General features: G+C 41.4%; 1 protein-coding gene across 1 annotated transcript in view; it reads right to left on the bottom strand.

The window, feature by feature from the left end:
• LOC146009635 (parathyroid hormone/parathyroid hormone-related peptide receptor-like) overlaps nucleotides 1-16,857 on the bottom strand; it is a 30,040-nt gene extending 13,183 nt beyond the window's left edge. Inside the window, exons 1-7 of the mRNA XM_083150086.1 lie at nucleotides 16,849-16,857; nucleotides 8,651-8,771; nucleotides 5,838-5,948; nucleotides 2,729-2,853; nucleotides 2,482-2,576; nucleotides 1,903-2,074; nucleotides 106-259 (exon numbers count right to left, since the gene is read on the bottom strand). Coding sequence (XP_083006212.1) covers nucleotides 106-259; nucleotides 1,903-2,074; nucleotides 2,482-2,576; nucleotides 2,729-2,853; nucleotides 5,838-5,948; nucleotides 8,651-8,771; nucleotides 16,849-16,857 — 787 coding nt within the window. The remainder of the gene's footprint in view (nucleotides 1-105; nucleotides 260-1,902; nucleotides 2,075-2,481; nucleotides 2,577-2,728; nucleotides 2,854-5,837; nucleotides 5,949-8,650; nucleotides 8,772-16,848) is intronic.
• Nucleotides 16,858-24,591: the final 7,734 nt, after the last annotated feature.

Genomic DNA, 24,591 nt, shown 5'->3' with positions numbered 1-24,591 from the left:
ACATCTGTGTGTTAATGCTGGAAAAAAATTGGTGTCCTCAGTTTACCCCCTTCCATAGTGGGTGGACAAGCAACAGAACTATAATCACACCTACACCAGTCTCACCCCAGCCAATGATGGTCAGCGCCCAGAAGTAGCTTCGATCAGATAGGTATGCCATAAAGATGAGGCTGTGCAGGTAGAGACCTTCTACAAGGATCCAGTAGTGATTAGTTGCCAGAAAGTAAAGGAAGAGAGTGACCGTCACCTTGCATCCAACCTAATCAAACAACATATTACAGTAGGTTATGAACTTTTTACATAATGTAAGTCAGGGCTGATTGGTTGGTTAGTTAGTTCTTACTGCATTGTGCATTTTTAGCACACTTAGAGCGGTATTCATAGCTGTATCTGATAGCTCGCCGTCAGGGTATACAACGAATCCTTGCCGGTTCCCTGAGGCGAAGTGGAAATGGCGAGTGTGCCCATTAAAATGGCAAGGCTCACCACAAAATGCGTCGGACTCGCTGCATTTGCGACGGATCCTCGCCGGCCTCTCACAGTGAGGATTCAGCCCTTATGTTGAATGCGGCAAGGGGGTTTGATGGCTTATTTTCAGCAAGGAAAAGCCACCTTTGCCGTACAAAACCCCTCACTGGCGGCATTGTATACTGCTAAATATCTAAAATGTAAATAAGCACTTATATTTAGGGTTAGGCTACGGGGTGAGAGGGTTAGATTGCAGGGTACGAAGGTTAGGCATTAGCAGGGAGAGTAGCGGTTAGGCCTTGCGGGGGTTGGAAGGATTAGGGGCAGGCAGGGAAAGGTAAATATACTTACCACTCCCCTATCCAAATTACCTCTATGGGGATGACGGCATCAGTATTCTGACCGCTGGCATCTCCACTGCCGGTATCTATCTATCTATATAGATAGATTGATAGATAGATACCGGCAGTGAGGTGTATATATACAGAATTGAGTCTTTACAAAAGTATAGAAATATTTGCTGTAATAATTTTTCCAATACTATTATTAAAAAAAACACAGCAGTGTATAGAGGAGAACAAGAAAAACAACAAAAGAAAAGCAACAAAAGGAGATATATACTATAGCATATATCATTAATAATTTTACAATAAAATCAAGTATTACTGCATATAACATCTGAGACCAAATATTGATGTCGCATTGAGATCCAATAATAAAGAAAATACAGATATAATACAAGTAAATGATTAATAGGAAATGAAAATTTAAATTCATCCGGTAAAAACATCTGACAGTCTAAGGAAAGGGAAATGTGACCAGATAAATAAGGTTGGAGTCTATATCAAAGAGGCATTTTATAGAGAAGATATTAGGTGACTTGCTTAAGTAAGAACCACTTTGTATGGTCCAAAACCTTCCATAAGTGTTCCTGTACCTGAGTAGGTAAACAATCTACGGAAGCTCTACATTTTTTTGAGAAGGTCACCATTTTCTATATCAAGAGTGACCATATGTCTCTCATGATATAACATTTCCAATACTGCCAGATTCTCTTTAAGACCTATTTATTTAATTACTTTATGACTAAGCTATTCCTAAAGAGTGTCTAATAACTTACTTCCATATAAGGTACCTAATGGGCATCAAATGTTAATATTTACATCCTAATACTATTAAATAAGATAAAGTTTCAGACCAAAATGGAGTCTGCAACTGAAATACCACATGAAGACTATGTAATATGGCATCGGTAAATGGACACTATTTTTTCTTTCCCTCTTTTTATTCTCTTTTTTGTTCTGTGTAAAACACTAGCTCTCTCCACACAGCACGCCGGGGATAACCGTGTTCAATTCAGTGCTGTTGTCTCCTTTATGCCAAGCAGATCCATGCAACATGGTTTTACTTTTGTGTCCTGCAGTACATTCTCACCCAGTGGAATTCTGTTCCCTTAGGTAGTCCAATCTCTAGAGTTTCAACTTCCGTCGCACCTTCATCTTCTCTTGAGTACAGTACAGCATCTTTCAAGAATATACTTCCCGCCCGACAAATAAAAGAAGTGAAGAGGTGGATATGGATGTAGTTTCGGGTACAATGCAGGCGTCTGCCGATACAAATACAATTTGAAATGACACATTTGGTATAAGCTTTAGAGGTTTGTAAAATCTAAATTACTTGACAGTTTATAAAAAAGTTTCTGTTATATACTTTTAGTAATACTGTGTATTTGCAAAAATCCCACATGCTTAACTTTAGTATAAACAAAATATTACTATATATATAACTGCAGACTGCTGTCACTTTAAATTTGGTCCAATGGTTGCAATGGTCCCATTTTATGCTTAAATTATGAAATTATTAAAAACATGTTTGGCAACATCCTGATAAAAAAAACATGAACTTTGGCTCAAACATGTAACATTTCAATTTCTCCACATTAAAAAGGAAATAGGACCTGTTAGTTTGGCACTATGTCACTGTTAAGTATTATTACACAACTTAAGATCTTACTTGAAATAACAAAGGATGCAGAGAGCAATGAGGAGTGTAGTCAGAGAGACTGAATATCCAACAGTATAAATCAGCCACAAGCGTTCAAACAACTTCTATGGAGAAAAACAATTGATGTTCACAGAATTCCAACTCAGTATATCTCAACAGGATCCATTTGGGAAGAAGGGGGTGGGGGGAGCAAATAATAGACCTGGTCACTTGAATACAGTACTGCAATCTCAATGAATCATTCTATTTTATGCACCTTCTCCTGTATCCTTATTTCTGGATTGACTGAGGTGACGCACTCACTGTAATTAGCCCAGGTCCTGTTGATGCCTGGCACTTGAAGCCACATTTTAGAGGACCCACATCTTCGATGGGCATACCCTGAAACATTTATCAAGAAAAAGAGACTTAATACTAAGCTAGATTTGAATTGTAATTTGGTGCAACAAATACATCAAATGCAAGTGTACAATGTACTTTTTTGAATATTTTTTTAAATCGTTGTGAATATGGTGCATTAATCAATCACTAAAATCTGTACTTATACTTCCCAACATTGAACTAAACCACCTGCCTGTATGACTGATGAGACAGACTGCTCCCAAATGGCTGGCCATCTGTCACATGGGCAGACAGCCAGTCATTAACTCACTCCACATTGGGTAGCCGAGATGGTCTATCGAGTCGGTAAATGTATTAAAAAAAAAAATAATTTCTGAGTCTTTATTACATTAAAATTGGGGGTCAAATGGAGGAGAAAAGACATTTACATAAAATATGGAGCATTTTACTAGGAATTTATATTGAAGGGCAGCATTATTTTACCAGTATTTCAGCTTGCTATTCCAAGTGGTGGTTAGCTTAAATGTGCAATTGAGTGGCTAAAACGGACCATCACGAGCGCGATATGCACAAAAAATAGATCAATTGAATATCGGCCTGCGACCTTCCATCACTTCAGATGGGAGATCGGGCGCAATATAACAATTGAATACCACCCATTATTTCTCTTTATTCAGATACTATGGGGCCAGTAATATAAACAAAGGGGGCACTGTATTAATACATCAATGGGGCAATACATATACAAATTATTGTAAGGGTGCAATACATATAGGACCTTATTCAGATCCGTACAGTCGCATGCAAATTCACGACCATCGAAAGATGTTGGTGTTAGTCCGCAGCCTGCAAATGGATGTTTATGTTAAACATTTATTCGCAGCCAGTGCGCGCAAACACACACTGCAAATGGGTGGTGGCCAGGCCACCAATCGCAAGGCTGCAAATTTTTGGGTTTGGTGAACTCGCAAGGCTGCGAATTTGTATCCTTGCGAATCCACCAGAATAACCCCCAAATTGCCTATACTGTATAGTGTGTGTGTGTGTGTGTGTGTGTGTATATATATATATATATATATATATATATATATGTTAGGAGCCTGACGAAAACACGGTTGTGGTTGAAATGTTGCTTGCTGTTCACATTTAAAGAAGATTTTTTTTTTCACTGAATCTGGAGTGCTGCATTATTGGTCTTTGTGTGTTACGCATCTTAGCGGCATGCGGGTACCCGCTGGATATAGCTAAAGTTTGTGGCTGTGCCGGATCGACTAGTGGTTTATTTATATATATATATATATATATATATGCAATAAACTGTATATATTGCACCCTTACAATAATGCAGTGCAACACATATACAAATTATCACCTTCCACTATCTCAACTTTATCTATTCACATCTGCCCCAATGATTTGTACTATTAAATGCATTTAAGTCTCTATGAAAACCAGAGCCTTGGTTCTTCCTACTTATAAATTTGTCAAAACAATTATCTTGTTTTATAATATTACCCCAATAATGTCAGGTTTTATATTTTTCTATTTACAAGAAAAAAAAAGATGTTCCCTTATATTATATTATATTCTTAAATGTTGCCAAGGTGGAAGACAGTTATATGAAGCCAATTTGTGTTAAAAAAAAAAAAAAACTGCCAAGATAAAGAAAGTAAATTGTCACATTACCATTAAAAATGGAAAATAGTAAGTCAGCGGATAGTGGTAAATACATAAATAATTTATTGATATACACAAATGATACATTATATAAATTAATATTATACTATTATTAACCCTTTGAGTGCCAATGTTGCAGAGAACGATCCTCATAATATCCGCTAAAAATTTCAGCCTCGCTCACAGCGACTGTTCTTTCACTATAAATAAATACATATACAGCCCAGCCAATTAACTGAAGTTTTGTTAAATATTGCCCCCACAAAAATAACTAAGAACAGTTGCTGTGAGCGACGCTGGCATTTTTAACGGATATTATGAGGATTTCTCACACCAACATTGGCGCTCAAAGGGTTTAAAAAATTTTTCACACCTACTGTATTTTGACAAATTCCCTTGGCACTAAAGTGGTAAAAGAGTGACAATGACTAGTACACAGTAGTCCAATGTATAGAAAAAATACAGAATATAATAAATATTTAACAAAGGATAAAATGTACATAAATCAAGTACAGATATATACCCTAACAAACATACATACAAGATTAATAGTATTAACTGTAATTGAAAATGGTAAACTTCAGAAAGTGGAGTTGTGTCACTTCCATTTCTGGGGCGTGTGGCGTGCCAAAGCCAGCGACTATGTCATCGTATGTAGCTTCACTGGCCTTGGCAGCTGGACATGATGACCAATCTTACGAATGTGCAGCTGTCCAATTGCTAATGCTATGGGTGACCCAAAGCTATATCTTTGGACATAGGCAACGGATCTGAGAAGTCTGCAGTGGGCATAATTTTACTGCACATTTATGTAACATCTCAGATCTGTTGCTTCTGAAGACCCAGCACATTTGATGTGTATAGAAATCTGCATTCCTACATTATGCCTAAGCAGTGAAACTGAGAATGAGAGTCATCAACATGGGAACAGTGAATATTAGAGTAGAATAGCGTGGTATCTGCTGTCAGGGATTGCTAACACCAATACACCAAGGTAAAGCATTGCAGGGTGCTGAGATTGCCACTGGAACAGACCAGAGTAAAACAGTTAAGATGTAGATACCTATTATAAAACTCTAGACCAGGGATTGTGGTGCTCCCTTGTGGCACAAAGGTACCTTTCACCAGGGCTTGTTCATCACATGCACATTCCAAGTTTTATCTTTTTATCACAGTTCCACCTATAACCCTACTACACCTATTTTGTGATGACTTACCTTGAAATGTTTAATACCATTTATTCTAAGGAGTATTTTTAATAAAAGTAATATTTTTTTTTATGATTTTACATCAATCAAAATCGCTGTTGTGCTTCTAGAGCTATAAAAAAAAATAATAATAATCACCTCGGTGATTGAAGTCATAAATGTATTCAGGGCAACGAACAGACACCAGCTGGTTTGGAAAACCCTGTGGCCAGCATATTATTCCATCCCACTGGGGAGAACACTCTGGTCCTAGAAGGAAATACAAATATAATGAGTACTTACTCATTATAAGTCATAGTGCTGTAGAAGCCCTCAGTCCTGGTTGGCTGAAAGCGTCGCCATAGAGATGCCTACAGCTAATCAGGGCAGAGGCCTTCTAAAGCACTATAATAAAATAATTAGAAAATGTTTGCACATTAAAATTGCAACCCTGCAGCCCACTAAACATATAGGAGGAACTGTCTCCTGTGAGAGTAGCATACAAAAACATTGAATATTTTGACGCGTGTTAAGCCATCTGTGGTGGTGCCGCAGACTTTATATGAGTATAGCCGATCGTAGCACCTATATATTGTGAGGGTTTTTGTTGCATTTGATTGCTTGTCATTCCATTGCACAGAATATCATGCTGTGGTCCATATGATTATTTTTTATCAATGTATGTATATTTGAAATCAATTGTGTCCTTTTTTTTACCTTTAAGGTGATTTTTTGCAACACTTGCGCCAAACTATTCACTGTACGTCTACAGAACTATTACAGCGGCATTCCCCGCTGTCATTAGTGCGAGGGAAGCCACCTCAATCCGCGTTCAGTGCGAGGGGAGCCGGCTCACACCGCAGTCAGTGTGAGGGGAGCCGGCTCACCCCGCAGTACAGCAGAGGATCAGTGCGAGTGAGGTGCAGCAGCGGAACCTCAGGTCTATTTATTTTTGAGATTTTTTGTCAAGTTTACCAAAAATCACACCCTATAACATTTGCGAGCTATACACTTTATAATGGGAAAACATATGGATGCAAATTAAAGTGTGAGAACAAATTGACAGGTGTAATGCGGGGTACACACCAGGACGACCCGCTCACGATGCACATCGTGAGCGGGTCGTCAGTGTCTCGTCCGACCCGCTCACGATGACGCGGGAGGGCACGACCCGCTCACGATGTGCACCGTGAGCGGGTCCGATCCGATGGCGACCCGCACCCGGTTCTATGGTCGTCATTGAGATCCTACCTGCAGCAGGTAGGATCTCAATAACGACCGACCGACCCGCGGGACCGCGCATCGGATCGGAATCGCTCCACACCAGGTCAGAAAAGGGCCCAATCAGCACACAATCTACATCCGATTGATCGGAATTGGATCTAGATTGTGCTGATCGGGCCCTAGTCGTCCTGGTGTGTACCTAGCATAAATGTGCAATTTTTGCAGCAAAAAGTGTGTTTTTTTTTAACTGCAATTCGCACCCTTTTACATGTGCGATTTTCGGAAAACGTGCAAATTCGAAAGTCTGCAAAAGCCATATTCTGATAGACAATCTGCATCTAACATGGGACTGAATAAATAATTAGGCACTTAGAAGTTTTTTTTATTTTTAATTGCTAATAATGACAATGTCATTTTTGTTGTGAAGGGCGCAAATGACACAAGATTCTGATTGGCAATTCTGTGGTTTTCATCCATGGCAGAGTTCTAAAGTCTACATGCAATTTGGCTGAGTTCTGATGCAACACATTTTTGGGCCTGATTCTGGCGTCTTCGCTCCGGGGACCGTTGGTGCAGCTCTGCGCATGCCAGTGATGTGCGGTGGTGGCTGTGAACAGAGAGGCACTGTCACAGCTACCACCGTCCCCCTCCTTCCCGGCCCAGCTGCCGCGGACACCCGACCTCCCGGCCACTGCCAACACACAACCCCCTCCTGGCCACCGCTGACAGCAGTTTAGACTGACTTTAATTTCTGAAGGGGTAAGAAGTCATTCCATGGTTGGCAACCATCAAATGATTTCTCTCCCCTTTGGCTGCATGCGAGGGGATGTGTTGCGTACATCCCCTTGCATGTTATGGAGGGGATTTGGAGGGGGTGTTAAAATAGGCGGCATTCAGCCGCTCGATAAGCAGCAAACGACCTCTGCTTAGTAAGCGGTCCTAAATCAGGCCTATTGTTTGTTTCCATCATCACACATCACAGCCAGTTATTTTATCTGACACTGCCGATATCTGGGACATACACTGTGAGATCTTTCACATTGTATTTCACCTGGTATCAGCGATCCACCCCTTGAGGATGAGCCAATTTCCCATTCCTTCCCCTAAGTCAGGTATGCCGAATGATCCGACATGCCCGACTGATCGATATTTTTTGATCTATCAGCTGCATACAGGCTGCAATTATCTGGCTGATCTAGCAATCTCAGGCAGATTGGGCAGATAACTGTAACGTGTATGCCCAGCATAAGTAACATCTTCTATCAGATGTCACTAAGCCACACATTTCTTCTCTGATTTGCCAGATGTATCCACATGTGTGCCACCCATCGATCGTTTTAAACTGCCAATGGTCTTCCATTGATGTCCCTCCATTGAGCTTCCTCTGTCTGTCCCTCAGCCACAACCTTGAATAATGTGGCCATAGTTGCAGGCTGGTTGTTGAAACCCAATGGTCATCCACCATTTTGATTCCTGGAGTGTGCAATGCATGACTATGCTGAATTATCCCGCCCCCTGCCTTAATTACTGGACATCATTAAGACATGATAAAGGCTGTGAGGGCACTAATGTTAGATCAATTGGTAGGTTGCATTGGTAGGTTGCATATTGTTCAGTCTGCAATATATCTTTTTACTTTTTATATAATCTACAAGCACTCTGGTTGTGTTCCAGGCCAAATATAGTGGCACATAAACTAGGAAAGGTCCTTTAGGTACTTAGCCATTTGTAGGTGAAAAAACATTAACCAATCAAAGCATTGCATTTGCCTTTGGAATTGTGAGCTGCAATCTGTGTCTGACAGTGACGCTTTGCTTGTGACAGCAGAAATATCTGTTCATCTCTGGTGATGACATCATCTGTATCTACCTGTAGCAATGAAAGAAAGTGGTAAAAGTTATGCTTGTATTGGAAATAAATGCAGATCACAGAGTTCTATCCTATTATTTATTTTTGAACAACATGGGTGACATTTAATAGGATGCAATTTTTTTGCATTTCCGAAATCGCACCATATAGCACTTTTTTTGGCCAATATTCACATATTTAATGAGATGTGAATTCACCGCAAAAAGTGCGATATGGTGGGATTTTTTAGTCATGAAAATGTGCGATTTTTTAGTCATGAAAATATGTGCATTTTTGGACATGTGCGATTTTTGTGGAAATTTTTTTTAAAAAAAACCCGGCGTGGGTTCCCCCCTCCTGAACATAACCAGCCCCGGGCTCAAAGAGCCAGTCCTGGTTTCATAAAATCAAGGGGCAAAACAAATAGGGTTCCCCTGGATTTTATAAAACCAGCAACCGGCTCAAGGGCCTGTCCTGGTTCCCAAAATAGTGGGGGCAAAATGAGTAGGGGTGCCCCGTATTTCAAGAACCAGCACCGAACCCAACCAGCCAGCAGGGTAATGCCACAGTTGGGGGGAGACTTATTATACAAGTCCCCCCCCCGGCCAAAGCATCATCCCCCTGACCGGTCAGTATGGGTAGGGGGCCTGGGGAAGTGGGGACCCCCTCCCAAAGAAGGGGTCCCCCCCTCCAGAACTTACCGGCCCATTCTGAAGCTCGGGGCTATCCCCGATACCCCTGGGCGGTGGGCATCGGGCTGATGAAAAGTGTAAAAGTAGAAGAACCTATTGTGTATTGCTGTTGAGCTACAAGTCCCAGCAAGCCTGCACCAGCATGCATGGCAATAAAGGGCCCGCTGAGACTTGTAGTCCCACAGTAGTACAAATCGTTAAATAAATAAATACACACACACTCCTAAAAAATAAAACTCTAATGCTCATACATACAGATACTTACCTATGTTGATAGTAGATCGGTCCCCTTGTCCAGTAGTATCCATGTGTGGACCCTGTTGAATGAAAGCATACTCACAAGCCACTTCGGGACTTCTCTGGGACCCCTGCACTGCTGTAGCCACGAGCCGGTCTTCTGTTTACTTCTGGGGCTCTGCCCCCAGACCGGGAGTTAGGCCCACCCACCAGCCAATCATGGTCCGGGAAATCCCAATGGTGGACTATAATCTTACTTATAGTAGGTCCCTTGGTTGATCTTAAAGCTGATGCAATGGCACATTTAGCAGCCAGAACATATAACTAAATAGCTTATTTTGATAATGAGATGTCTCAGGGACACATACAGAAAGAAAAAAAGAATTTGGGGCTAAAAGGGACCTGAATACCTAAGATAGAGCTAGGCAGAGCACCCAATGCCATCCAAAGGGGACTAGTTTTGAACAACTCCACCAGATATGAAAGAACATTCCATCAGTCATACTACACGGCTAACACACGGGAGACTTCAGGGTGCATTTGTTGAGTTGAGTAAGGACATAATTCGGTACTTGTTTCCTAGCATGGCCACAATCGCGGCCATCGGGTTTAATTTTTAGTGGCCTGCGACGCGACCGACGCGATGCCCACGATTTTTCCATTGAAATGCATTGAAAACAGTGAAAATCGCGTCGGTCGGGTCGTATGCGGCCAAAAATGCTTAAATGGTCCACACGCGATGGCCGCGATTTCCCCATAGGGAACAATGTTAAATGGCTAACTTTACCCCCGATGACCGCGATTTCCCATAGGAAACAATGTTAAATGGGTCAATTTACCCAAATCATCATAGGGAACAATGGTAAATGGGCCAGAAACCCCAAAAAACACCCCTGAACATTGACATGTCCCCCCCAAAAGTATTTCACGCCACCCCACGATCAACGTGAACCCGAAGCGTGGCGAGCGCAGCGAGCCTGCGAGGGGCGGCGGTACGCGTCCTCCGACCTTTTCATACCCCCACTATCCACGTCGGCCTGTGAAGCCCGCGAAGGGACGCGTTTACCTGTGAAGGTATCCACGTCCCCTCGCCACGCTTCAGGCTCGGTGGCTCGCTGCGCTCGCCACACTATTCTATTCTCAACTCCGCCCCGACGTGCATAGTGGGGGTATGAAAAGGTCGGAGGACGCGTACCGCTGCGCTCGCCACGCTTCAGGTTCACGTTGATCGCGGGGTGGCGTAAACTACTTTTGGGGGGACATTTCAATGTTCAGGGGTGTTTTTGGGCCATTTACCATTGTTCCTATGATAATTTGGTTAAATTGAGCCATTTCACATTGTTTCCTATGGGAAATTGTGGTCATCGCGGGTAAATTGAGGCATTTAACATTGGTCTCTATGGGGAAATCGCGGCCATCGCGTCTGGCCCATCGCACCCAATTTTTTAGTGCATGCGATGGCCGCGATGCCCCCGATTTTACACCTGATGACCACGATCATGATCGTTGTGGCCGTGCTAGGAAACAAGTACCCATAATTCCATCTATAAAACAACTTATATGCATTTTCTTTCATACAGACACATATGGAGTTTGGTGCAATATGAAAATAGACATCAGTCCAGCCTTCATTATCTAAATTTTCCCTCAAAACGGTCTCCCAAGCCCTTTTCTGTGAGTCTCTAACATCCGACCTATAATATTGTTAAACAATGGAACTAGAGGGACAGGGTGTGAAGCAATGTTATATCAGGGTTGCCTACCAACCCGGAATGGCATTTTAGCCCCGCCCCCCGAAGTGCAATGCCTGAAAAACCGGCATTGCACTGCGGGGACGGGGATAAATGACGTGTACGCTCTAGACACACACCCCAATAGGGCAGCACGCCTGTGGCTCTGCACCCGAACCGCCCCTTACCCTCCTGGCGATGGCCCCACCCCCATGCTTTGGTTCCCAGAGAGGGCAGCATAAAAGTAGTCAACTATGTGTTATATTGATAGTTAGTTACATCCTAAATATGAGTATGAGCGATTATGGGGTGATGCAGGACAGTCTTATGATGGGCTGATCTAGGGAGCCAAAGCAGAGAAGATTAGAATGCAGCTTAAGAGTGTTGGTTTCCAACGTGACCTACACACTCAGATTTGGGTCCGTTACATAGGGCGGTATTCAATGAGCATTTTGACGATGTGCAGCGAATCCTGTTTAGGATTCACTGCACATTCGCCACTGCTCGCCACGTTCCAGAGCCTCGCCGGCTCCAGTATTCAACGAGTCAGGGGCTCGCTGCCCCTGACCGGCGAATTTTAACTCCTGCGGTGAATGCCGCAGGGAGCCCGAGGACGGCGGCAGGCAGGGAGATGGAAGTCTCCCTGCCTGCCCCAGAACATTTGTGGGGGGGAGGGGGGCTCCCCGGGTGCGAGGCAGCACAGGCTGCCCCCCGGGGGTGCCAGCAGGGGACCGGGTATATTCACTACACCTGATCATGCATATGTAATGATCGGGTGAAGTGAATATATGAATATCTAATGAGCGGCTCGGCTCCGGCCCCCTGCTGGCTGGTCTGTGTAAAAAAAAAATATATATATATTTTTTAAAATTAAATATATATTCATGTGCTTACAGCACATGAATAAAAATAGCATGCCCCTCCTCAGAATAAAAATCCTGATTTTTTGACACCAAATGTAAAAAACAAAACACTTTATTTTAAAAGTTCACATTCCACTTCACCATTAAAAGAGAGCGCTTGCTACTCGGTGAATCGTGGCGAAAAAAAACTTGAAATGTATTCGCCATCTGGTCATTGAATAGTGTGATTCACCATTTTAGTCAAAAATTCACCATAAAAACCTGGCGAATCAGCCTCATTGAATACCGCCCATAGTATGCATTGTGCTAATCTAACAGCAAAATAATAGTTGTTAAATTCGGGACCCCAGACTACCACAATAGGTATGTCTCTGCATTACCATGAGTCTAAACCTAGGCCGCTTTTTGGAACAAAGAAATTGCGCTGTGATATGCTGAAGATGTTTAAAAACATAGGGGATACCTGGATATTTAGTGGGTGACATTTAATAGGATGAGAGTTTTAGTAACTTTTCAAAATCGCCCATTATCGCACATTTTTAAATCACAATTTTTGGCGTGAATTCGCATATTTAATGAGCCGGGTATTCCGGGCAAAAAAGTGCGATAATGGGCAATTTTTAGTCATGAAAATGTGCAATTTTTAGTCATGAAAATGGGTGAATTTTAGGAAATGTGCGAATTTGTGTAAAATAAAAATGGCGTGAGGTCCCCCATCCTGAGCATAACCAGCCCCAGGCTCTTTGAGCCGGACCTGGTTCAAAAAATACATGGGACAAAAAGCGTAGGGTTACCCCCATATTTCTGAAACCAGCCTCGGACTCTTGGACTGATCCTGGTTCCAAAAGTATGGGGGACAAAAAATCTGGGGGCCTCCCATATTTTGAAACCAGACCGCAGTGTCATGCCACAGCTGGGGGACACTTTTTACATAAGGTCCCCCATCTGAACCATGAGCACAGTGGCTGGTTAACCTTGGACGGGGTCCCTGGGGGAGTGGGGACCCCTCAATAAAGGGGTCCCCCCCAGGCTTCACCCATCCAGGAAAGGAAGCCCGGGGCTGTCACTGGCGTCCCTGGGCATTGGATGCCAGCCTGATAGGGTTAAAACACTCATTCATAACATTGCTTGAACTACTCGGTTAGTATATTGGTGTAAAAGTGAGGTGAGTAATAAAGTTCTACTTTTCTGTGTGTGTCTTTTATTTTAACATTCTTTTTACAGGTGGACTACAAGTCCCAGCAGGCCCATTAATGCCCTGCATGCTGGGACTTGTGGTTTGCCAAGTGCCAGCATGCGGGGGAAGCCTGTATAAAGCAATGTTATGAATGAGTGTTTTAACCCTATCAGGCCGGCGTCCAAAGCCCAGGGACGCCGGTGACAGCCCCAGGCTTCAGAAGAGAAGAAGTGGAGAGACCCGCACCATAAGGTGCTTTTGAAGCAATGTATAGTATCGTGGAATAATTGTGCTTATATTCGCTGGAAATTTTTATAAATATCTTTCCTGGCAATTTAGGGTGCTGATCCCCTGATTCAAAAATGAGCAATAACAATGGAAGAGAAAAAAGGTGAATCAGTTTGACTGGGATGCACTCCTGTTCCACAGTAATAAAATATTATTTTTACCTATAAAAGGTGTATACTTTATTTGTTGACGTATTTGATTATTTTTAGAAGTTTTATTTATTAAACTTTATTAAGAGCTAGTAGGTCATCATTCTGTAATGGTGCTGGATAATACAGTTTGTCAATGATATGAGACCTTAAGGTAAGTAGTGAAAATATTAAAACAAGATATAGATTTAAAGAGAAAAAGAAATTTTAAAGATTAAAAATCACTCTGTGAATATTGTAGCTTGAGTATACTTGTCTAGTTACTGCTTAAATTCCACAGTGTGATAGTGGATTAATGCAGTGCCTGTGTAGGGTGTTTGATTAACACGGTGATATTCTCACTGTCTGTTGTCTAATCAAAGCAATGTATTGCCCTCTGCGTATATATTCCTCAAATGGGGTTGATTCTGCCCACGATAGTTCTATCTGAACCACTGCATATGGTGCAGATGTATAATCCGTGCGGACAGATTTGTCCTACACTAGTACTAGTGCTCACAATCTGTCAGGCAGAGTCACTGGTAATTGTTAAAGGGTGTGCACTCAATTAGTGCCGTGCACACTGTGCGATCTTCCAATTGGATCTATGCTGATCCTATAAGGTGCTCTACATACAATTCATGTGGCACATATACGTGGGTCGTACACACTGTGCAATCTTCCGATTGGATCTGTAATGATCCTGTACTTCTGAGCTTAAATGGCTGATGTGCTTTATGGTGCACTACATACAGTTCATGTGGCACGTATACATAGGTAGGAACAGTACTGATGGTATGTTGTGCACAGTTTAATGAATCACGTGTTCACATACATGCATTTCTTTATTGGGCAAGATCACTGGTAGGCTGCCAGTACGAATGTGTGATCGCTGGATGTCATACACACTATGCAATCCTCAGGTTGGATCTACACTAGCATTGTGTTTTTGTGCTAAAATAGCTACTGCATTTTGTAATGCGCTGTTAACAAGTTAATATATCACATATACATCAATGAAAGCAAATGCCAGTGGTGTACTGCACACAGTGAGTCACTGTTAACTGCCAAGATGGATCTTCAATCACTGATTGCCATACACACTGTGCAATCCTAAGATTGGATCAACACTCGCACTGTGCTTCTATGTTTTGATAACTCATACGCTTTCTGATGCGCTTATTAACGAGTTCTGATATCACATATACAAGAGTGAAAGCCAATACCAGTGACGTATTTGACAGGCTTAAATGGATTATATGTGCACAGCAAAACAGTTCTCTAACGGGCACAGTTACTGGTAGCTGTCGCAATAAATGTGCAAACACTGATTGCCCTACACACTGTGCAATCCTCAGATTGTATCCCCACTAGTGTTGCGCTTCTGTGTTTTAAATAACCAATGCGCTATTAAGGGTTAGTATAACATATATATGTGAATGGAACTTGTGTCAGATCGTATACACTAGATTCTATGCCAGGATCTCCTTTACTATTGACAGTGATCCATTGCCTGTGTAGGGTGTTTGATTAACACGGTGATATTCTCACTGTCTGTTGTCTAATCAAAGCAATGTGTTGCCCTCTGCGTATATATTCCTCAAATGGGGTTGATTCTGCCCACGATAGTTCTATCTGAACCACTGCATATGGTGCAGATGTATAATCCGTGCGGACAGATTTGTCCTACACTTGTACTAGTGCTCACAATCTGTCAGGCAGAGTCACTGGTAATTGTCAAAGGGTGTGCACTCAATTAGTGCCGTGCACACTGTGCGATCTTCCAATTGGATCTATGCTGATCCTATAAGGTGCTCTACATACAATTCATGTGGCACATATACGTGGGTCGTACACACTGTGCAATCTTCCGATTGGATCTGTAATGATCCTGTACTTCTGAGCTTAAATGGCTGATGTGCTTTATGGTGCACTACATACAGTTCATGTGGCACGTATACATAGGTAGGAACAGTATTGATGGTATGTTGTGCACAGTTTAATGAATCACGTGTTCACATACATGCATTACTTTATTGGGCAAGATCACTGGTAGGCTGCCAGTACGAATGTGTGATCGCTGGATGTCATACACACTATGCAATCCTCAAGTTGGATCTACACTAGCATTGTGTTTTTGTGCTAAAATAGCTACTGCATTTTGCAATGCGCTGTTGACAAGTTAATATATCACATATACATCAATGAAAGCAAATGCCAGTGGTGTACTGCACACAGTGAGTCACTGTTAACTGCCAAGATGGGTCTTCAATCACTGATTGCCATACACACTGTGCAATCCTAAGATTGGATCAACACTCTGGCTATACGCCAGTGTGGGCAAGGACGCTCACTCTCCTATTAACGCCTGTTGCCAGGGATGTAATCCCCTTGGCCGGCGTGTGCTGCTGCGCCTCAGCGCTACTCGCACAGGAGCTGCTGAGCTAACTAAACAGAGGTATTTTTACATGAGACAAACAGACATTACATAATTTAACAGGCTAAATTGCTACAATTTCACAGAGGAGGGCTGCCAATGCGCATTTCACTAAGTAGCTTTTTCAAGGCTATCACCTAAGTACCTGGCCCCCCCTGGATTGGTGATATTTATGGGATCAGTCTAAAATGGGCGTATTTTGCTTGGAGCCAATGGTAGTCCGTTTTTTCACTATTCAAATGGACTTTGGCATTCTCATTGGTTGCTTGAGCTTCCCAGGGAATAGGGGAGGATTTGTCTGATCCATCATAGAATGTGAGAGAAGTCACATTGCATCATTTTTATACAGATATGGCAACACATTGTACAATGTTATTGCAAATTATTGCATGGTAGAAGTAACACATTACCAATGTGTCACTATTAAATATATGGTAATTAAGGTTACCTGGTTTGTTAACTGCAATTAATAAATACAAATGGTGATGCTGCCACTGTACTGTTGTCGCTTGTTTATATATATTATTTTGTTATATATTATTTTACCATGTTCATCCCTAATTATATTAAGACTCCACTTGGTCCTATTATAAATTCATAAATGCACTGATATGTTATGTGCATGTTGTGAACTGTGTGTGTAGTGAAAACTATGCTGTTGCTGAGCGTGGAATGTTCAGGCATAAATAAATAAAAAAATAAAAAATATGACACACGAGTGGTGAGACACACTAAAAATAAAATAAAAGTGATAGATAAAAAAATGTGCTGGTGACAATGCCTATTAAATTAGCTGTGCATGTACAGGGATTAATACTGATTACCCTGGAAATGAAATTCCTAAAGAAGTTTTTTAATTGTGACAATTGCTCTGAATAAATAATTAAAAAGTGTTAGGTGTTATACTGAGATGAGTTTACCCACGGTGCTGATGAGGCCAACAGTGATTTGACCTTGATGTTGGTGCTGGTTGTGAGAGTATTAAGTGACCAAAATTATACTACACAATAACGTGTCTGTGAGAGTCTGTGGTATTGAATAAAGAAATATTGGAACAGTATGATGATATTTTACTGTGCTGATCCATCCCTCTATTGGGTCCCAATAGGTGTACAGTGTCTGAATAATTGGTGGAGTAACATGATGTGGAGAATACTGTTATATGACAACTCGTGGTGTTTTTGATTAGTCCGGGAGAACATGTGTAGAAGTAATGGGTATAGTAATCACGAACATAGTACACCGGCATGATACATTTGTTGTACTAATTGCTGGATATTTAAGGGCAGTGGGGATACTGGCCTTTGAGAATTAAAAGACATGTAAAGGTGTGTGACTGTGCTTTTTCTGGGGGTCCCAAGGGTGGCCTCCACCTCCAGCACAGTACACAAATTTTTATTTTACAGATAAGCAGAGTAATGGATTTCTTCATTCAGACCATGTGGTTTGAGGCTATCCATTAGAAAGATGTATCTGGATTCTTTCTTCAGAAGTTCGAGTGTAATGTCCCCACCTCTGATACCCAGTGTAATTCTCTCCAAGGCAATGGCCTTCAGACCTTTGGGGTTACTTTGATGGTACTTCCTGAAGTGCCTCGCCACACTGGTGATTTTTTTCATTTTTTCCCAATCTTTCTCTGCATTTTTAATGTTTCCTACATGTTCCAGGATTCTTTTTTTCCACGGTCTCTTGGTCATTCCTATGTACTTTTGTTCGCAAGGGCATATTAAACAGTAGGTCACTCCCATGGATTCACAATTGATGAAGTCCTTGATCTTTATGACCTGGTCGTACCTGTTCTTCATTTCTTTAGTGTTGGATACATATTCACAGGCCTTGCATCTGCCGCATTTGTAGCAGCCTACTGTGGCGGGTGTCTTCTTCGATTTTCGCGTGAAGTGACTTTTTGTTAATTGGTTCCTCAAATTGGGTGATCTCCTCCAGCTACTTTGAATGCGATCCCCAATGCTGTTTTTGAGATCTTCATCCGTAGTGAGGATGTGTTGGTGTCTTGCTAGGATCTTATTTATTTCTTTCCAGTCCGTGCAGTACGTGCTAATGAATCTGGGGATGGAGTCATCACTCTTTTTGGCCTTGGGTGTGAGTAGTGTCCTCCTTGGCATCTTCTTGGCTGCTCCGTATGCCTGTTTTAGTAACTTGTTACTGTATCCCCGAGACAGCAGTCTCTGTCTCAGTTCTTTAGCTCTCTGCTCAAATGTACCGTCTTCCGAACAGTTACGTCTTAGACGTATGTATTCCCCCTTAGGTATTCCTCTGAGGGTTGCTGGAAAGTGTGAGCTGGTTTCATGTAGTATACTGTTAGTTGCAGTGGCCTTGCGAAATATGTCAGTTGTCAACTTGTTTTCGTCTGTTTTTCTTATTTTTAGGTCCAGAAAGGTGATTTCTTCATTGCTGATGCAGGAGGTAAGTTTTAAATTCAGTGTGTTGGTGTTGAGGTTGTTAATCATTTCTTTGAGTAGGTCCATGCTCCCTTCCCATACGATTAAGATATCGTCTATGAATCTGTACCAGCCTACTACACAGTTGGTATATCTCTCATTTTCAGCTCTAAAAACCCACTCCTTCTCCCACCAGCCAAGGTATATGTTGGCATACGTCGGGGCACAGGTACTACCCATTGCAGTCCCACGGACCTGCAGGTAGTACCTGTCATCGAAAGTGAAGCAATTGTGGGTGAGGACAAATTCTAGTAGCTCCAGTGCAAATTCATCTATTTCCTCAAATTTTCTCATTCTGAGGAAATATTCAGTGGCTTGGATACCTCTCTCATGGCTGATACTCGTGTACAGTGATTCTACGTCGAGTGTACAAAGCAATGTATTTTCCAGGACATGCACATCCTCTAGCTTCCTGAGGATGTCCATAGAGTCTCTGATGTAAGACGGTAATTCTACCACAAATCTCCTCAAATGGTGGTCTACAAATGTGGATGCTCTTTCTGTTAGGTTGGATATTCCTGAAATAATTGGCCTTCCTGATGGGTTATTTCTGTTTTTGTGGATTTTGGGTAGCATATAAAAGGTAGCCATTTTCGGGTTAGTGACCCCTAAATATTCCATTTCAGTCTTGGAGATGGTACCTTTATCATATGCAGTTTTTATCATCCTTTCATATTGCTTCAGGAAGTTGGCAGTTGGGTTGAAGATGAGTCTTTTATATGTTGTGGTGTCCAACAGCTGCCGATTCGCCTCTTTCAGGTAGAGCTCCTTATCCCACAGCACAATATTACCCCCCTTGTCGGATGATTTGAAAATCGTGTCTTCCCAAGTTTGCATCTCCCTCAGAGCTAATTGTTCTTCTCTGCTGATGTTATTACAGCATTTGGATTGTTTGTTATGTAATAATTTGTCAAGGTCCCTTGACACCAATTCCGTGAAGATGTGTACTTGAGGGCAGATTTTTGCATCGGGGGTAAATGTTGATTTTTTCTTAAGGGGTTTTAGATTGAGATTATACGGTTCTTCACTATCCTCTCGCTCTGCTTCCAGATCTTCCAGTATTTTTAGGATTCGTTCATCCTCTTCTGTGAAGCTATTGGAGGTTGGTTCACTATCTCCCTCCTGTTCCTTTTTGGTAAATAGTTTTTTCAGGAGTAGTTTTCTAGCGTATAAATGAACATCTTTTTCAACCGTAAATCTATCCATTTGGTGGTCTGGTGAGAAGCTAAGTCCCTTAGAAAGGACACTGATTTGTGAGTCTGTGAGGATTCTTTTGGTGAGGTTAATGATTTGTAATTCGTCCTTACTTAATATCTCTTTGCTTGACGTCTGTTTCTCTGCGGGTATCTCTCCCACTCTCTTCTCTCTCTTTTCCTTATGTTTCTTCCCTCCTCTTCGGATTTTCTTAGGCTTTCTGGACCTCGATCCCCCTCTCGGGCTGTGCCCTGTCCTAAAAAACGGGCCCTTTGCCATTTGTTGGATGAGGCCAGATTGAGTTCTTCTCCATCTGAGGATTCAACCTCTGAGGTGCTGATATTAAAGGAGTTATCAGGATCTTTCCGTTTCTGCCTAATATTCCATTTGTATACCGTGTTTTGGGTATAGTCCCCTTTATCTCTGTGAAATTTTGATCTTTTCCTTTCCAAAATAGTTTTTTCAAATCTATCCAGATCTTCCTTGTATTTGCTATACATCTTTTGGAATTCTTCCTCTTTTTCAGACGATTTAAGTTTTTCACTGATTTTATCAATTTCCACCGTGTACTTCTCTAAATTCCTTGTGTCGTGTTTTATAAGAATCTCTATGCATTCTTTGGAACATTTGAGGAGGACTGTCTCCCATTCTTTCCTCAGATCTTCATCCAATTCGAAGGATGGGAATAGTTTGGGTCTCAGTCCTCTCGGTGTCATGTCAAATTTAAGATAATTCTCAAAGGTCACCTTATTCCAATGTGCCTTCGTTTGTTTGTATAGTAGATTCTTTAAATTGGTTAAGTCTGTACTCCAGTGATTGTCCTGGATCATTGGTTGGTTATCCCCAAACAAACTACCTGATGCATCATTCCATCTCTCCCTTCTGTTCCCCAGCTCTTGGCTAAGACTGAAATTGCTCATAATGATGAGGGTAGGTACTTTGTCAGAATTGGACCTACTAAAAGGTAGGGAGTTGATTTCGTTTTAGTTTCTTGTGCAATGATGCACTGTTCGCGTTATGTGCAGGGTCTGGAGTCGAGTGGTATTATCACTCTTAAGTAAATGCGAGAAGAGAAGAAGTGGAGAGACCCGCACCATAAGGTGCTTTTGAAGCAATGTATAGTATCGTGGAATAATTGTGCTTATATTCGCTGGAAATTTTTATAAATATCTTTCCTGGCAATTTAGGGTGCTGATCCCCTGATTCAAAAATGAGCAATAACAATGGAAGAGAAAAAAGGTGAATCAGTTTGACTGGGATGCACTCCTGTTCCACAGTAATAAAATATTATTTTTACCTATAAAAGGTGTATACTTTATTTGTTGACGTATTTGATTATTTTTAGAAGTTTTATTTATTAAACTTTATTAAGAGCTAGTAGGTCATCATTCTGTAATGGTGCTGGATAATACAGTTTGTCAATGATATGAGACCTTAAGGTAAGTAGTGAAAATATTAAAACAAGATATAGATTTAAAGAGAAAAAGAAATTTTAAAGATTAAAAATCACTCTGTGAATATTGTAGCTTGAGTATACTTGTCTAGTTACTGCTTAAATTCCACAGTGTGATAGTGGATTAATGCAGTGCCTGTGTAGGGTGTTTGATTAACACGGTGATATTCTCACTGTCTGTTGTCTAATCAAAGCAATGTATTGCCCTCTGCGTATATATTCCTCAAATGGGGTTGATTCTGCCCACGATAGTTCTATCTGAACCACTGCATATGGTGCAGATGTATAATCCGTGCGGACAGATTTGTCCTACACTAGTACTAGTGCTCACAATCTGTCAGGCAGAGTCACTGGTAATTGTTAAAGGGTGTGCACTCAATTAGTGCCGTGCACACTGTGCGATCTTCCAATTGGATCTATGCTGATCCTATAAGGTGCTCTACATACAATTCATGTGGCACATATACGTGGGTCGTACACACTGTGCAATCTTCCGATTGGATCTGTAATGATCCTGTACTTCTGAGCTTAAATGGCTGATGTGCTTTATGGTGCACTACATACAGTTCATGTGGCACGTATACATAGGTAGGAACAGTACTGATGGTATGTTGTGCACAGTTTAATGAATCACGTGTTCACATACATGCATTTCTTTATTGGGCAAGATCACTGGTAGGCTGCCAGTACGAATGTGTGATCGCTGGATGTCATACACACTATGCAATCCTCAGGTTGGATCTACACTAGCATTGTGTTTTTGTGCTAAAATAGCTACTGCATTTTGTAATGCGCTGTTAACAAGTTAATATATCACATATACATCAATGAAAGCAAATGCCAGTGGTGTACTGCACACAGTGAGTCACTGTTAACTGCCAAGATGGATCTTCAATCACTGATTGCCATACACACTGTGCAATCCTAAGATTGGATCAACACTCGCACTGTGCTTCTATGTTTTGATAACTCATACGCTTTCTGATGCGCTTATTAACGAGTTCTGATATCACATATACAAGAGTGAAAGCCAATACCAGTGACGTATTTGACAGGCTTAAATGGATTATATGTGCACAGCAAAACAGTTCTCTAACGGGCACAGTTACTGGTAGCTGTCGCAATAAATGTGCAAACACTGATTGCCCTACACACTGTGCAATCCTCAGATTGTATCCCCACTAGTGTTGCGCTTCTGTGTTTTAAATAACCAATGCGCTATTAAGGGTTAGTATAACATATATATGTGAATGGAACTTGTGTCAGATCGTATACACTAGATTCTATGCCAGGATCTCCTTTACTATTGACAGTGATCCATTGCCTGTGTAGGGTGTTTGATTAACACGGTGATATTCTCACTGTCTGTTGTCTAATCAAAGCAATGTGTTGCCCTCTGCGTATATATTCCTCAAATGGGGTTGATTCTGCCCACGATAGTTCTATCTGAACCACTGCATATGGTGCAGATGTATAATCCGTGCGGACAGATTTGTCCTACACTTGTACTAGTGCTCACAATCTGTCAGGCAGAGTCACTGGTAATTGTCAAAGGGTGTGCACTCAATTAGTGCCGTGCACACTGTGCGATCTTCCAATTGGATCTATGCTGATCCTATAAGGTGCTCTACATACAATTCATGTGGCACATATACGTGGGTCGTACACACTGTGCAATCTTCCGATTGGATCTGTAATGATCCTGTACTTCTGAGCTTAAATGGCTGATGTGCTTTATGGTGCACTACATACAGTTCATGTGGCACGTATACATAGGTAGGAACAGTATTGATGGTATGTTGTGCACAGTTTAATGAATCACGTGTTCACATACATGCATTACTTTATTGGGCAAGATCACTGGTAGGCTGCCAGTACGAATGTGTGATCGCTGGATGTCATACACACTATGCAATCCTCAAGTTGGATCTACACTAGCATTGTGTTTTTGTGCTAAAATAGCTACTGCATTTTGCAATGCGCTGTTGACAAGTTAATATATCACATATACATCAATGAAAGCAAATGCCAGTGGTGTACTGCACACAGTGAGTCACTGTTAACTGCCAAGATGGGTCTTCAATCACTGATTGCCATACACACTGTGCAATCCTAAGATTGGATCAACACTCTGGCTATACGCCAGTGTGGGCAAGGACGCTCACTCTCCTATTAACGCCTGTTGCCAGGGATGTAATCCCCTTGGCCGGCGTGTGCTGCTGCGCCTCAGCGCTACTCGCACAGGAGCTGCTGAGCTAACTAAACAGAGGTATTTTTACATGAGACAAACAGACATTACATAATTTAACAGGCTAAATTGCTACAATTTCACAGAGGAGGGCTGCCAATGCGCATTTCACTAAGTAGCTTTTTCAAGGCTATCACCTAAGTACCTGGCCCCCCCTGGATTGGTGATATTTATGGGATCAGTCTAAAATGGGCGTATTTTGCTTGGAGCCAATGGTAGTCCGTTTTTTCACTATTCAAATGGACTTTGGCATTCTCATTGGTTGCTTGAGCTTCCCAGGGAATAGGGGAGGATTTGTCTGATCCATCATAGAATGTGAGAGAAGTCACATTGCATCATTTTTATACAGATATGGCAACACATTGTACAATGTTATTGCAAATTATTGCATGGTAGAAGTAACACATTACCAATGTGTCACTATTAAATATATGGTAATTAAGGTTACCTGGTTTGTTAACTGCAATTAATAAATACAAATGGTGATGCTGCCACTGTACTGTTGTCGCTTGTTTATATATATTATTTTGTTATATATTATTTTACCATGTTCATCCCTAATTATATTAAGACTCCACTTGGTCCTATTATAAATTCATAAATGCACTGATATGTTATGTGCATGTTGTGAACTGTGTGTGTAGTGAAAACTATGCTGTTGCTGAGCGTGGAATGTTCAGGCATAAATAAATAAAAAAATAAAAAATATGACACACGAGTGGTGAGACACACTAAAAATAAAATAAAAGTGATAGATAAAAAAATGTGCTGGTGACAATGCCTATTAAATTAGCTGTGCATGTACAGGGATTAATACTGATTACCCTGGAAATGAAATTCCTAAAGAAGTTTTTTAATTGTGACAATTGCTCTGAATAAATAATTAAAAAGTGTTAGGTGTTATACTGAGATGAGTTTACCCACGGTGCTGATGA

Source organism: Crinia signifera, chromosome 6, assembly GCF_055691185.1.
Source record: "Crinia signifera chromosome 6, ASM5569118v1, whole genome shotgun sequence".
NCBI classification, from domain to species: domain Eukaryota; kingdom Metazoa; phylum Chordata; class Amphibia; order Anura; family Myobatrachidae; genus Crinia; species Crinia signifera.
Note: the sequence above shows the minus strand (reverse complement) of the source record. Positions and strands in the feature narration are given on the sequence as shown.